This window comes from Polypterus senegalus, chromosome 6, assembly GCF_016835505.1.
Source record: "Polypterus senegalus isolate Bchr_013 chromosome 6, ASM1683550v1, whole genome shotgun sequence".
Classification (NCBI taxonomy): domain Eukaryota; kingdom Metazoa; phylum Chordata; class Cladistia; order Polypteriformes; family Polypteridae; genus Polypterus; species Polypterus senegalus.
Window position 1 is genome coordinate 96,923,713 of NC_053159.1, and position 16,258 is coordinate 96,939,970.

Consider the following 16,258-nt stretch of genomic DNA (forward strand, 5'->3'; position numbering starts at 1 on the left):
GTTCATTACGCGCTAAAACAAATGACAAGAGTGATACGTGAAGCACCAAAGTGCCTTAAGAGGACCACAAAATACAGGATTATAAGGCGGTAGATCTTGAACCACACGACAATTTCGACTGAAAATTGTGTAATCTGAAGATTTTACAGCTTGATTCAGATTTGCCACCGCAGGGGACCACCTAATGCGCTAACTGAAAAGAGGAAAACTATACAATTGGCACACCAACATGAGGATGTTAAAAGGCTTGCTAACACGAAATCTGCTGTCATGTCAATAAATCTGATTTTGAAATTAAATTTCTTTTTAGCGTTAAAAATAATAATAGTATATACAGAAGGAAAGTCACTTATGAGTTTGGTAGAAAGTGACAGCACCCAAATCGCCGCAAGCTGTACTAATCTTACTGCGAGTTTCCTTTGAGCGCCGACTGTAGGCCACGCCCACTCCCAGGGCTCGCGCGTGCGCATCTGCCGCTCTCAACCCGAGGATGTTGTTGTCAGTACGTCCCAAACACCAAGTCCTTAGGTTTAGGCGCTCTTAACGCTCTCTGGCTCTGAGCCTGCTCACTCCCGCAACACCAGGGGGAACAATGGCCGAGCAGGCCCCGGGATCAACTGCTTCTCCCAAGCTGGACGGTAAATATGTACCTTTGTATTACCTCCTAGACGAGGTCAAGTGAGCGGCAGGGCTAGCGGCCTGTACAGCCGCGGTCTCGCCCAGTTTTCTGTCACTAGACAAGCGTGCTTCTGCGAAGCCGGCGTGTACATTGACAGAACACACAACCTGCTCCATCGCGGAGTGGCCGTTGATGATGGCATGGTTGGTAAGCGACTCTGTTTTCCTCCATTTATTAGAGTACGCTGAGAGTTACCGAGGCGTGCCTGGCATCATTTGCAGGTGGTGCTGGGTGGACACCTGCGGCTTGCGCGCCTCCTTTATTTCGTGGAATGCAGTTAAATGGAAGTGCATGGATCGGGCAAGGGAGATCAGTCAATCAAGAGGCGTTAAGCACTAGGAGGGGACGTGGACTATGCACTGTGGCGCAGACCAGAATCTGCATCCTTCTAGTTACACGTATGGCTTAAATGCCTTGGGAAATAAAATTAATCTTACCTGTTAGCATCGGTACTCTGGCCTGAAAAGTTTTTAAACCTGCTCCGCCATTCTGAATTCGCAGGCGTTATGTAAATGGGAATCTGAATCTTTTTTTGTTTGAAAAAAAAAAATTCAAAGCATTTTGAAGTGTCCAATCCTTTTGCAATCACTTAAGGCTGTCTTAACATTGATCTTGTTTGTGCTTTGTCCTTTTCTGTGTTGTAAGCATGGGTGGTTGTATTTGCTAGAAAGGTTAAACAAGGTGCCATTAATGACTATACGTTGATTTGAATTTTTAGATGAGACAATACTACTCTCTATGCTAGTGTCTCAATGTTTAAATAAAAATTACAGTAACCGTTATAATGAAACTCCTGATATGGGAGTGTTCTGACTTATTAGGCAGTCATAATATAGGAATTAGGTGAAATACTTCAATCTATTGTCTGAGCTTATTTTTTGCAGTGCAAGGTGATGTGGCATTGCTTCCAGTCCTTCCAATATCAAACAGAAGATAGGACCCAGCCCAGGATGATATACCAGTATACACAAATACACATGCAGATTTGTGTGTCATTGTAGCACATAGGTGAGCACTGCTGCCTTGCTGATCCAGTGTCCTATCTTCAGATTGCAATCTTATGACTGCAGGTGTTTTTTCCACAAGGTGTGCAAGTCATTAGTGATTCTAAATTGTTTCCCAGTGTTTGTGTGATTGGTCCCGCGGTGGATTGATGTACTATTCAGGGCTGTTTCTTGGCTTATGCTCAGTGCTGCTGGGATAGGCTCCGGTCCCTTCATCGATTAAGCAGGGATGAACGCGTCATGTTGTTAACATGTCTTTAGAACTGGGGAAGAAAATGTGTGTGAACGCTCTGAAGAACTGAAGTCCAAATCCTATGAGTTGGCAGTATTACTACTGCCTGTTATGTATTAAATTTTGCACTTCACTTTATGTATTTTGGTTTTGACAGCTGTATGCTTTTATATTAAATACCTTAAAAGCTAATGTGATTTATATATTGTGACTGTACCTAATAGTTGGACTGTTGTGTACATTGTGATTTAAAGATCAGTATAAAAAGTCTTTACATTAATTTTTCTAAACATTTCTACAGTTAATAATACACCCTTCTAATTAACAAAATATAACTCCACAGTTTGATGTGTATTATGGTATGCCATCTATACTATTAATGCAAGTACCAAAGAGCAGATGTTTTAAAACCTTTAGGGGAATGTGACATGAGAACATGTATTAGTACAACAACAACATTTATTTATATTGCACATTTTCATACAAATAGTGTAGCTCAAAATGCTTTACATGATGAAGAAAGAGAAAAAAGACAAATTAAGAATTAAAATCAGAGAACACTAGTTAACATAGAATAAAAGTAAGTTCTGATGGCCTGGGAGGACAGAAAAAAACAAAAAACTCCAGACGGCTGGAGAAAAAATAAAATCTGCAGGGGTTCCAGGCCATGAGGCTACCCAGCCCCTTCTAGGCATTCTACCTAACATAAATGATCAGTCTTCATTGTATTCAGGATTCTCATGGAAGGACTTGATGATGATGGTCACGTGAACTTCTGGCCTTTAATCCATCAATGTAGGGACATCATGGTGCTTTGATTAGGTGCTGGTGGCGCAGGTCTACAGAACATATACATGTTGATTTGGATCTTAATTTATTGTGCGCGTTTATAATTTTTTATCAAACTATAACTCCGTAGTTAAAAAAAAAAAAAAACAACAAAATGTAACTCACACTTTGGTGTGTATTGTGATAGACCATCTAGAAGTACACATGCCAAAGAGCATTAGATGTTTTAAAAAATTAGTTTACAGGAAAGTGACATGTAAACACGTGGCGGTGCAGTAAATAATCTAGTGCTGAATTGAATCTTAAAGAATTATAAACTTGAACCATAAAGTTTTTTTTAGAGGCAGACTTAGAAAAGGATAATAGTAAAATGTTTTAATTTGTGGTATTTTCAGATTGTAGTGTTTTAATCAGCAATATGTCAGTAGCAACTTTTCATCTTACATAGGATTCTGTCTTTTATGTGTTTCTTGTCCATCACAGCCAGGGTGCTGCATCAGAGGGTACTTGAGCTGGAGCAGGAGAAGGCAGAGTATCTCAGAGTGAAGCAACATCAGGAACAGGAGTTTAACCAGCGGAGAGCCAAGTTTAAGGAATTATACTTATCCAAAGAAGGTGAGGCATCCAAGTTCAAGGATATGAATTCCTGTTAGGTAGTTGCGGTTCGCCAGGTTCTTTTTATGCAGAACAGGAATTGTAAATTCAGTATAAATTAGCCTTTTACATGCTCCTGTCAGTTGAAGTTGGGGGGACTGTCCTAGTATATTGTATGCCAATGTACTTAATTTTAACAGTGTTTGCAAATTGAATGTTTTCATGTTAAGATGTTTGTTTGGGTTCAACATTAAGGAAAGTAAAATTAATCCAGGCACAAAAGCACAGGGTGTTTGGGATATAAATTTCTGCTTAATTCCTAACATTAGCAATATGCCAAAAGTTTAAATGTACAGCACAGTTTTTTCCTTCTACAGGTACCATTCCCACTTAATGGGCAACACAATCAATAGCATTGTTACTCAGATTCTGATGTGTGTTGCAGAAAACATCCTGATGGTAGTCCTTATGTATTGGTGATTTTTATCACAACAAGAAAAACTGCAGAGAAAAAGAGATTTTTTTCCCCAACCCAGTTGATTTTCTCCTGTTCAGTCATGGAGAGCCCTGTCAAGTTTTGTTCAAGATTACAAAGTTTGGTGGGGTTGGGGGCTTCAGCTGGAGCTTATGCCGATAGCAGTAGATACAGGGTATGTTCAGAATGGGGCCATTCTATTGCAGGGCATACGTGGGCACACTCGACCACTTTAGAATTGCCACTTAATGTAACCTGTAAGTCCATTTATTAATTTTTACAAATTTCCCCAATTCGAGTATAGGGCTGCTAATCTAGGGCCTAATCTTTTCCTGGCAACATATAAAGTAAGATGGGAACAAGCACTGCAAAGGTTATCATTTCATTAATGGACATGCACACATTTATTGCTCTAGTGTAGAATCTCCAATTAACTTAATATGCTGGTCTTTGAGATGTGTGAAGAAATTGGCTCACACATGAGGTCTACACAGTTATTTGATTGTTATTTAAAGCAGGGCCGTTGAGGCATGAGGCTGAAGTCCTGACTAGTTTTTTTGCCTTAATAAAATTTACATAATACAGTCTGACTTCATATCTGAAAACAGGTTTTGAGAACTCCAGTGTGTTCTCGTTTTAGCATGTAATGTTCAGTGCAGAAAGCATTTGTTACAATTGTCTTTGATTTCAAAAAATGCCAAGGAATCAGATCTTTGTAATGATTAACAAATTATTCTATTGAAATGTTACCTAAAATAATGTATTTATATTTATTTTACAATCTGCTCTATAAAGGTAGATTTTATATAAATGGTGAATTATTAAAGGTACTTTTAACACCTTCACCTTGAAGTACCCTTGGGCACACTCGATCAGTTTACCACTTCTGGAAAAGGTGTTTATATTCACACACATTCTGTAATGCTGCAAGCTGTAGCCAAGGCTGTTGTTCTGTATAGGCTGTGTCATTGTGGTGGAAGTGGTTTAATTGAACATTAATACCAGCTAATAGGTCAAATATTGCATACCGATTACAATTGCATGTTCAAGTGTGTTTGATTGCATACTTTCTTGATGGCATTTTGATTCGTAGAAAATGTGTTGCATTTAAGAATGTCTATTAAACTACTAAATTAGAATTAATATTGTAGATAAAATATTGTTTTGTTCATTTCCGTTTAAAATTAGCCATCTAATTTTATATTTTTACTGTTTGTGATATTTATAATCAAATTTTCAGGCTTTTGTGTACAACCGCCCTAGATTAGTTGAGTGTGAGAAATTTGAGATTCTTAAACTTGGAACAGATGTATTACATGTCATGATGAGATATAACTTTTGTACACACAAACCTACTGGCTTGTCAATTTTGGTTTTCCTGATAATGTTTAAGGTAGGTGTTTATTTTCAGACAAGTGAGGAAACAAAGAAAATGCCTGAGCATAAACACCAAAACAACTCTGTTTTATTTTTTAAAAATTTGGCTTTATTCATTGTGTTCTTACTGCAGATATGCAACCATTTGTTGATTCCGTCTTTTATGGTTTTTAGAGGCCAACAAAGGGAAATATAGGCAATTTTATCTGTTAATCAGTAATACAATATACTTAATCACAAAAAAAATAAAAAATGCACAAATGTTTCTGGGTTCAACTTCATGTTTTTGCCTGGAAGTTGAAGATGAGGCCATCACATTTTCCATATTTATCAGTTGTGGAATTTTTACCAGTAATAATTACTTTGTGATCTAATTATGATAATGCTAAAAAGTTTGTGCTAATGTGTTACTGTTACTTTGTAACAAACTTTTGTTTTGTGCTTTAAAGGTAACAAAATCAAACTGTTCTGCAATAAGCCCAACCATTATGTTAAATGTTGCTCTCGGTATACTACCAAAACATTTCAGTTAGCAAAAACTTGGTCTAGTTTTTATTGTTAATGTACTAACATTGTAGTTTTTTTGGTAAAATCAATCTTTTTAAAATGTGGATCAGTTTAAAAAGGGTAATACAGTTTATTATTTGGTTTTGTGTTTGGCATGGGCTGAATTTGTATTTGTTAAAGTACTCATGTTAACTTCTTTCAGGGGGCTGTAAATTGTGTCAATATTGTTTTTTCTCTTCTTGTGTGCTTCTCATAATATGGATAGTTGAAAGCAGGCATATGGAAATTTACATTTTCCCAGATGCAATTTAAATTATAATTATTAATTAGAATGCGCATGCTCTCAATGATAGTCAAAATAATACCACATTGACTTAAATGTACAGTATTTTTAACCAGTAAATTATTTCATTCATAAATAAACACCTTTGTAACTGACTTACACCTGAAGTTATCAATGCATGATCACTTTTGATTATTACATTGATACAGTGTTTCCATATTGGATTGATGTGTTTTTCTGTCTTGTACATTACATACTTAGGAATTGTAGCTAATTAGTAGTTGAGAAGAAATTACTGTAAGTCTAACTCTACTGTATTCCATATTTGTTAATTTGAAAATATTATGTCAATTTTTTTAATTGTAAAATGTATTAATCCTATTTTACATGTTTATTTGTGATTTACATAAAATATATTAAAATTTGAGACCATTCACTCTATTCAGCTAGTTGGGTTAGGTAATAACAAAGTTTTACAAAATGTCATTCCGATGTTTTTTAAAGTATTAGAGTTTTTGCTACAATTGCAAATACGTATTTCATTATATGTGTATTGAATTCACTTTCTCATAGTGTACGATGAGTTCTATCTAGTTCAACCTTATGTAAAATAATTCTGCTTGATAATTGTTAACAGTGACTTTTAGAATTTTGACAGCTTTAACTAGCCATGTACTATTCTCAGCTCAAAGCTCAAAAAGTTTCTTTGAATTTGAGTTGGCTTGTGTTTGTTTACAAAGCTACCGTGTCTGTTGTTTTGTAATACTCTATTTTTGTCTTTGCTATTATATTATTTATTTTGACTGTAAAGTTCTTTTATTTGCATTCAGTTACAATGTTATTATTTTTATATAATGTAATGAATTTAAATATATAATTTAATTAGAAAACTGTAGAAGTGTAACCCCCTAAAATCTGTTTTTGTAGGTAGCAATTTCCTTTGTGTTTACAGAAACATCCTTTTTAATGTAATTCCAAACTGTATTGCTGTCTCTTTAGTATTTGCCATTCAACTAATTGCCTATTTGTCAAGTTTGCCCACTATATTGCAATATTTACCTTTAGTATATTTATTAGAAAAGAGAATTGGCTCTAGCACAGATTCCTGTTCACTTCACTGGTTGCCTTCCGCAACTGGTGCATTCTGTCGTTATCTCTAATCATTGTTTCCTGCCAATTACCCAAGTCTGCAGTTTAGTGGCTTCAGACTCAAGATTAAAGGATAAATTTGGTGAAGTTGAACTTATTTTTACACAGAAATGGAAAAAAATCCCTATTGTGTCAGTACCACCCCAAATGTGAAAAAGTCTTAAAAAAACATACTGAATATGTCTAGGTTTGAAGGGAGCAACAAGAAGATGTAGCACTACTGCTTCATAGCTCTGGATCTCGGGTTTAATTTTAGCTTGGTCACAGGTGTGTGTCAGTTTTACATTTTTTTTCACGTTTACATAGGTTGCTTTGTTTGCCAAGCATGTCCTGTGATGCAATGGAACCCTGTCCAGTTTAGTTTTCTGCCTTGCACCGCATGCTGCTGAGATAGACTGTGAGTGTTTTCCCAAACGTTTTCTCTGAGCGTGAGATTTGCTTATCTTCATAAAGCCAGTAGCATAGCGTGAATATGTACTTGTGCTGAATCTGTTTCTTCTAGTAGCTCATGTAGTAACCATATTGCATGAGTGACCTTGAGCAGTAAAATGCTTGTAATTGCTTGAATGAATGTTGTGAAATATTGATAGAAGTACTAACATATGGCATAAAATAAGTGCATTGTATTGTAGAAAGTTTTTCAATATTGAGGTGCCATCTAATATATGAATAACTCTTAAATATTCCTAAAAAATGCACTCTATATTAATATGCTTGAATAGCGAGATACGTACACTATATACTCGGACACTTGCATTATTGCATTACTTTTCAGTATTCTCTTCTTCCACCACCTTAAAGATAAAATAATTTAGCTCATCTACTCAGTTTACATTTAACTTATAAATACACCTACATACAAGGAAGAACCAAAGAAAATAATGAAATTGTTAAAAAAAAAAAAAATCATAAATTTACAGCAATTTCCTTTTTAGTCACTTTCAAAACTCCCATTTCTGTTAGCATTTTCTTTATTCCTGTTTAATTACTCTGTCCACAGTAGCAAATCTTCTTCCCTTCAGGAAGAAAAAGAACTTACATATAGCGAGATGTGGCAATTACAAGGGTACAAAGCAACAACCATGTTGTTCTTGATTGAAATTTTTTTAACTGATAATGTGGTTTGCGCAGCTGTGTTGTTATTGTGCAAAATGCAGTTTTGCATGCTTCACTAATTTGGACCTGTTTTCCCTGATGTCATCCTGTAGATGCCTCAGCAGTTCAGTTCAGTGTCACTGCTTAACAGTCTGTTCACAGGGAAGAAATTCTTTATCAACAAGTCTGTCAGTGTCAAAAAACACAGTCATTATTGTCTCTTAAAAATGTGGTTATCACCAAAGTCATCTCCGCTAATGTAAAATAAACTCCAAAATACGCACTTGATTAACTCAGCATCGTGCGACTTGGTGGGCTGATTAACCACACTTGTAGGCACACAATACCTAACAGCATGTTTAAAAACTACACCCCATTCTGTGCTGTTGACTGATTTTTGGGGACAAATCCCGTACATTAAATATAAACTTTAAATGTTTCAGGGCATAATTTTAGTTTTCTGATTTGCTGGAATTAATCGGAGCTTACCTTGACAGCATTGACAAAAGGCAGGCACCAATGCTGAATGGAACACCAGAGTCTGTCAGTGCACACTAAAACACACAAACTACAACTGACATACCTGTAATTTTGAATCATTAGTCAATTTAACCTGCACTTGGGCTGCAAGTTTATACCTAGAACAGTCCACAAATCCATCAAATGACACACTTAATTAACCCCATGTAACATGGATAGAGTCTGAATATTCCATTTGCTATGACCAGATCAGAATCAAACCTGAGCTCCTGGGACTGTGAGGCAGGAGTACTGACCATTATGTCAACTTGTTAGCTTTATTTTATTTTGTTATCTGCACTAAAGTTATTAAAACAAATGTATGCAAAAAGCATAGTCATAAATAGTGAAAAAAAAGATAACACTGTCATATTTGCAAAATTAATTTTTTGATGACAGTAATAAGGTTCTGTGAAAACAAGCCATCACTTATAACATTGATATATGAGACATAGCACAATCCTAGTTCTATTCATAATGTGAAGTTTTGTCAGGGTTGTAAACTTAACTGTAATGTACTTTAGCCATCATTGTAGTAAAAACACAACAAAAGTAAACTATTTCAACTGTTATAGCTGTTTCAGAAGGTGTGAAGATAATAATAATAATAATACATTTTATTCATTTGTAGGCACCTTTCTAAACACTCAAGGACACCAAACAATAGACAAAACACCGATTATAAACAAAAGTAAAATACAAAAGTTAAAATCAGACAGAGCAATTGTAATCAAAGAGAAAAAGCAGTCTTAAACAAATGAGTTTTAAGTTTACATTTGAAAAGTGAAAATGATTCAATATTTCTAAGCTAAGGTAGTAGTGAGCTCCAAAGCTGGGGAGCAGAGCAACTGAATTCTCCATTCCCCATAGTGGTAAGACGGGCGAAGTGGACAGTCAAGTGGATGAAGGAAGAGGGAATGGCAACATGGAGGAGGTCAGAGAGATATGGAGGGGCAAGGTTGTGGATAGCCTTAAAAGTTAGCAGGAGAATTTTGAATTGAATTCGGAACTGAACTGGAAGCCTATGAAGCTGCTGCAAAACGAGAGTGATATGGTGAATAGAGGAGGTTCAAGTAATGATGTGGGCAGCTGAATTCTGGACCAGTTGAAGCTTATAAAGAGATTTGCGAGAAAGACCAAAGAAAAGGGAATTGCAATAATCTAGACAAGGAGTGACAAGGCTATGAACAAGGGTAGCAGTGGTGTGGGGAGTGAGGGAGGGGCGAATACAATTAATGTTATGCAAGTGGAAATATGCAGACCTGGAGCCCTGGGGCACACCTGAAGTAACAGCGGTTAGTTGGGATGTGAAAGTTTTAAGCTGAACAAACTGAGTGCAGCCTGAGAGGTAGGATCTGAACCAATCTAGTGGAGTGTGGGTAGTGCCAATCGAAGATATTAAATTTTGAGAAGAGTGGTGTGACAAATAGTGTCAAAGGCTGCACTCCGATCAATGAGGATGAGAATAGTAATTAAACCAGAATCAGCTGCCATAAGGAGGTCATTAGTAATTTTTATAAGTGCCGTTTCTGTACTATGGATGGAATGAAAACCAGGCTGGAGCTGTTCATACAGATTATTTTGAGATAAATGAGAATGAAGTTGAATAGTTGCTATTTTTCAAGAATTTTGGAAATGAAGGGTAGATTAGAAATAGGATGAAAATTACTGAAATTAGTCGGATCGGCACCAGGTTTTTTCATTATTGGGGTTATTGCAGCAGTTTTAAAAGATGAAGGAACAGTACCAGTAGTGAGAGAAGAGTGGATTATAGCAGAGATTAGGGGGACCAGAGAGGGGAGACAGGCTTTGACTAGAACTGTAGGGAGGGGGTCCAGTTGACAGGTAGATGGCTTAGACTTACTGGCAAGATCTTAGTAAATAGTCTTACTTTAAATAAAGCAACTACTGCTACTGGTTGCTGTGGCATTTCATATTTGATTGAGTCATTTTACCATTTAAGCTTCTACATACTGGTACTCAACAGCCATACCTGAGTAAAAGTTGAGGTATTTTTCTGAAGTGTTACTTTGGGAAAAGTGAAATTTTCCCAAGAGCAGACTACTCAAGTAGAAGTTTTAAAGTATCTGATATTAAGTGTTCTTAAGTTTCAAAAGTAAAAGTAAATGCAGGATCCCTACCGGTTTATTATATTGTCTGAAAAAGTTTTTTTACAGGATTAAAATAATTTCTTCTGCCTTCTTTTCGTATGGTGAGTCATGTTAAGTAACTAAAGTATGAACTAAGTAACTGCAGTTTGAAACAGTGAGACATTCAGCATGAGCAGACATCTTAATGATTGTATCTTAATCAATGCAATATACACTAATAGGAGAGATTTACAGGCTTATCCTGCTTTAGGAAGAAGCTAATCTGTTCCTGAAAACCCCTTTGTGAAATTGATTTTCTTAAAAGATAAGTTTGGAATTTTTCAAGTTGAAATTATTTCTTCACAATTATGGTAAAATTAAATTTTCCACTTAGAACTGTGTTTCAAATTTAAGCATTGTTTATACATTTAAAAAATACCCTCTCTGTTATTGTAGTTTACAATGAGGCTACAAAGTACTTGGATTCAAAGTGTAGCGGTGCCACATAGTGTTTAAATGTCAGTGCTGTGTGTGTGTGTCTCGTTTCATTGTCCCATTGACTGCGTGTATGTGTATCAGTTAATGTTGTCCCCGTAAAGGAGGATGGATGATGGGAGGAGTTCACAACCACTAATCTGGAAAGCACCTGTGTATATCAATTAATCAATTACTACTGTCACGGACTATTTAAGGAGAAGAGGATGAGACGAAGAGACTAGCACGAGAGAGAGAGAGAGAAAAAGAGGAGAACAATATCGCATTCACGATCACAACTTGCCTGCTGAATCATTCCATTGCGCTTTCATCCAGTTTGTTTTTCATTCATCCGGACTGCCTTTCAACCTGCTTGCCACTGAAGACCCCGGGGTCGAATCATCATTCACCACACGCCGAGGAATCACGGTGAGGTTGTTCCAAACGCCGGGAAATACAAACATTACAATCGCCACTAATCAGTACCCGTATTCAGGACATTTATTCACGTATCGGACTCAAGTTCACACTCATTCTGTTTGCTAGCCATTTGTCGTTTGTGTGGTGTGTGTTATATGTTACGTGGACAAGGGAGGGGATTTGTATATATATATTGTCAGTGTTGCTTTGGGATTGTTGGGGTGGAGGAATATTTGGGTGTACATTTGTCTTGTGGCGTGTCTTGTGTCATTTAATACATTTATTCTTGTTTAATTTTACATTCTGCTTATTGTCTTTGCATTTCAAACCGTCGATTGGGGGGGAAAGTTTATCTGTGTAGGAGTACGGCTTGACAGGAAAGGTTTCTCAGTCAATTATCCAGGCCACAGGTCTTGGAGGTGTAGCTGCCGGCTGGGAATAAGGGGTCGGCCGTTACATAAGTGGTGCCCTCTCTGAGGAATCTTTATTTAAATTCGATCACTGTCTGCCTTTAAATTTTCCCCAAAATATCATGTCTTTAGGGCGTGCCGAGCAGGACGACACCATTGCTTTGCCTCGGTGTGATGATGGAGTAGCGGGCGCGCACGTCACGGTCAGAGCGTGTTCAGCGGTGCGAGAGGTGGTGGATTCTTTGCAGTCGCTGTACCTCGAAGATCACCGTGGACCTGAAGAGGAAGGCCTGGAGGACGTCTCGCCTCTGTGGGAGGATCTGGCGCAACAAATGACCCGGCTGGAGGAGAAGATCCGCGAGGTTGCGAAATGCGCTGGAGCGCGTAAGCAGCCTTGCTGGCTCGCATCAGCAGCTCCTAGGAGGAAATGAAAGAATACATCAACGAGCAAGTTCAACTCCTGGGCGGAAATGTGTTGTGCCTCCAGGGGCGGGATCGACGCTGGCAAGATTCTCTTCAGGGGGAAGTCCAAAGGTGTCTCCAGAAGATAAGACCGTCGCCCCATCATTCAACGCCGTAGTATCTCGGGAGGGGAGCGCATACCTCAATCGGCCATTTGTTCCTGGGTGCGCCTGTCTTTTCCCAAGTTAGGGGCTCCTATAATGTCGATGATGTCCTGAACTTTGTGGAGGACGGGAGGCGTACCTGGCCGTTAACCCTCTAACCCGGAAGAGCTAATTGGGGTGATAGGGACATCCCTCTCGGGACCGTGCGGAGCTGGTGGCTGACGGCTAAGAAGACTATTTTCGACTGGGGATCCTTTCGTCGATCTTTCCTCGCGACTTTTCTTCCGGAAGACTACGAGACCGAACTGGAGGACAAGCTGCGGTCCATGGTGCAACTACCTTCACAAACCATCCGGGACTTCGCCTATGAATACCGGGCTTTGTGTTTGAAGTGGCGGCCGGCTATGGCTGAAGAAGAGGTGGTCCGCCGTGTCCTTAATGCCTGTAACCCGCGGTTAGCTGGGAGTCTCAGGGGGGTGGTGGGATCGGTGGAGGACTTGGTGAGGGTAGGCTCCCAAGTGGAACGGGACTGGGGAAACTCAAAGACATACTGGCACAAAGTTCAGGCCAGTACACGAGAAACCCAGCCCCTAAAACCACAACGAGCCAAACCTTGCCGGTCGGAAGCCGATCTCGCCATTATGCAAGCGAGCACGTCCCTTCTGATCGTCCCAGTGAGGCTGCGGGGGTGGCAGATGGATGCGGTGGTGGATACCGGGAGCCACCATACTTTAATCCGCTCAAGCATGTGGGAATAGATTAGCCGACCGACAGACAAATTAACATCTGCCCGTCCGTCCGATTTGTATTGGCGGATGGGAGTGAACACAAGGCCCTGGGCAGAGTCCCCTTGAGGTACAGTGTACTCGCCACCACCTGGGATATGGATACGTATGTCCTGGAGGACCAGCACCTGTCAGTTCCGTTACTCCTTGGGCTGGATTCTTAACCACCATGAGGATGACCATCCATCTCAGTCCCAGGGGGTATACGGTACCGGGGGAAGGGATATGCGAATTCATTTACAAATCCAAAGAAGATCTGGGCTCTGAATTTCTTGGATTCTACGCAGCAGTGAGGAGCGGCGCAAGCACCTCGGCGGCAGCCCCAGTGGAGGGACAACCTGAAGAGGTGAGGCCGGTGCTGAAGAAGTGGGCGAGGTGTGGGCGGAGAAGTTAGGAGTTGCCCGTGGGGTGACCCACATGGTCCACACCTTGGACGAAGTCCCTATAAGGCACCGAGCTTACCGGGTTTCTCCACTGAAGAGGGGCGTCATTAAAGAACACCTCGATCGGATGCTCGCCGAGGGAATAATAGAACCATCTTCCTCCTCCTGCGTCCCCTGTGGTCCTCGTGAAGAAGCGGATAATTCCTATCGTTTCTGTGTGGACTACAGGGGGGTTAACGAGAAGACGAGCCTGGACGCATATCCCATGCCCCTGGTTCATGAAATCCTGGAGTCACTGCATGGAGCTGCAGTATTTAGCACCTTAGATCTCCGCAGTGGCTATTGGCAGGTGCCGATGGACGAGGGGAGTAAAAAGAAGACGGCAGTCATCACCCCTGAAGGCCTGTTCCAGTTCAATGTCATGCCTTTTGGGCTTAAAAATGCTGGGGCCACTTTCCAGCGGCTCATGGAGCAGGTTCTGAGGGGGTTGATAGGCAAGATCTGCTTTGTGTACATCGACGACGTCATTGTTTACTCCCCTTCTATAAATCAACATCTCCGGGATTTAGACTCCATTTTCCAGCGATTACATCAAGCGCACCTTACGCTGAACACGAAGAAGTGTACCTTCATTCAACCCCACATACGCTTCCTCGGGCACATTCTTTCATCGGAGGGGTCGCTGTAGACCCGAAGACCTTGGCCATCCGGGAGTACCCCACGCCCACAGATTTGAAGTCGTTGCAGCGTTTTCTTGGGTTAGTGGGGTGGTACCATAAGTTTATTCCCGGATGGCAGATATAGCGGCTCCCTTGAACCAGCTTAGAAAAAAAGATGTCCCGTGGGAGTGGACCACAGAATGCCAGGACGCGGTTGAGCGACTAAAGAGCCACCTACAAGAGCCACCCGTTCTGGCCCAACCAGATCCACAGCTCACCTTCCAGGTACAAACTGATGCCAGCAACCTGGGGCTCGGCCGTGCTCACTCAAAGAATTAACCAGGCTGAACATGTCATCGCGTCGCCTCACGAGTTTTGCGCGGGCGCTGAGCTGAACTACTCGACAGCTGAGAAGGAGTGCTTGGCTGTCGTGTGGGCTGTGGAGAAATGGAGACATTATTTGGAGGGTTGAATTCGAAGTGTACACCGACCATCACGCTCTGACCTGGGTGTTCAATCACCCGAAGACCTCCTCCCGTCTGACCAGGTGGGTCCTCCGCCTCCAGAATTTTACGTTCAGGGTGACTTACCGGAAGGGCTGTGGTAACATCGTGCCGGATGCACTGTCTAGGGTATCGGAGCCATCGGGATGGTGTGTTTGGCAGAGGTGAAAAGATGATCCTCCCTCTGCCAAGGAGCCTTGAAGACCTGGCCCAAGCACAAGCTACCAGTCCATTCTGCCAGAACATCAGGGAAGGGCTGGAGCAACAGCGACTGACCGGGTACACTTTGTGGACCTCCAGGGGTCTTGTACAGGACTATTCCATCCACCCTTGGGGTCTGCAACATCAACTTGTGGTCCCGGAAGAGCTCGTCCCGACTTTCTGAAGCACTACCATGACAGTCCTTTAGGTGGTCACCTTGGAAGGACAAAAACTTTATTAAAGATTCTGGGGGTTGCGTGGTGGCCGTCTGTCCGGAAAGACGTGTGCCACCACGTGAAGACGTGTGACCTGCCAACAACTAAAAACCCACCTGGTAAACCGGCGGGATTACTTCAATCGACAATCGCAGATGGACCAGGAGAGACTTTGGGAGTCGACCTAATGGGGCCATTTCCTATCACCAGCTCGAGGAAGACCGTCCTGATGGTAGTAGTAGACTATTTTTCAAGTGGGTGGAGCTGTTTGCGTTAGCCGATGCAAGGGCTAACAAAATATGCTCCATCCTGAAGAACGAAATCTTCACCCGCTGGGGGGTGCCAAGAAACATCATCTCGGATCGGGGTCCGCAGTTCACAAGCTCCATATTGGATGAACTTTATGCAGCCTGGGGAGTGAAGAAAAACCTCACCACCACTTACCATCCCCAGGCCAACATGACGGAGCGAGTGAACGGACCCTGAAGAACATGATCGCCTCCTATGTGGGTGAACGCCATCAGGACTGGGATAAATGGCTCCCCGAGCTCCGTTTTGCCCTGAACACCGTAGTGCATGAAGCCACAGGTGAGGCGCCTGCTTTGGTTGCGCTGGGCAGACAGCTTAAGGGCCCACTCGACCGACTCCTTCCCAGCACCCCTAGTCCAGAAACCACCAGTTACAATAATTTGGTTAAGGTAGAGGGTTTACGGCGGAGAATCCAAGGGAGGTTGGTGAGTTCGACATCCAGACACGCCAAGCTGTATAATGCCCGGCGGAGGGAAGCGCACTTCCAGCCGGGTGATTTGGTCTGGATTAGAGCTCACCATCTCTCAGATGCCAGCAGAA

General features: G+C 41.0%; 1 protein-coding gene across 2 annotated transcripts in view; it reads left to right on the top strand.

The window, feature by feature from the left end:
- Window positions 1–461: 461 nt before the first annotated feature.
- The window catches only part of rabep1 (rabaptin, RAB GTPase binding effector protein 1), a 72,657-nt gene continuing 56,860 nt past the window's right edge, over window positions 462–16,258 (top strand). For both annotated transcript variants that reach the window (XM_039756595.1, XM_039756596.1), the window contains exons 1-2: window positions 462–638; window positions 3,188–3,319. In XM_039756595.1, coding sequence (XP_039612529.1) covers window positions 593–638; window positions 3,188–3,319 — 178 coding nt within the window. In that variant the 5' untranslated portion in view covers window positions 462–592. The remainder of the gene's footprint in view (window positions 639–3,187; window positions 3,320–16,258) is intronic.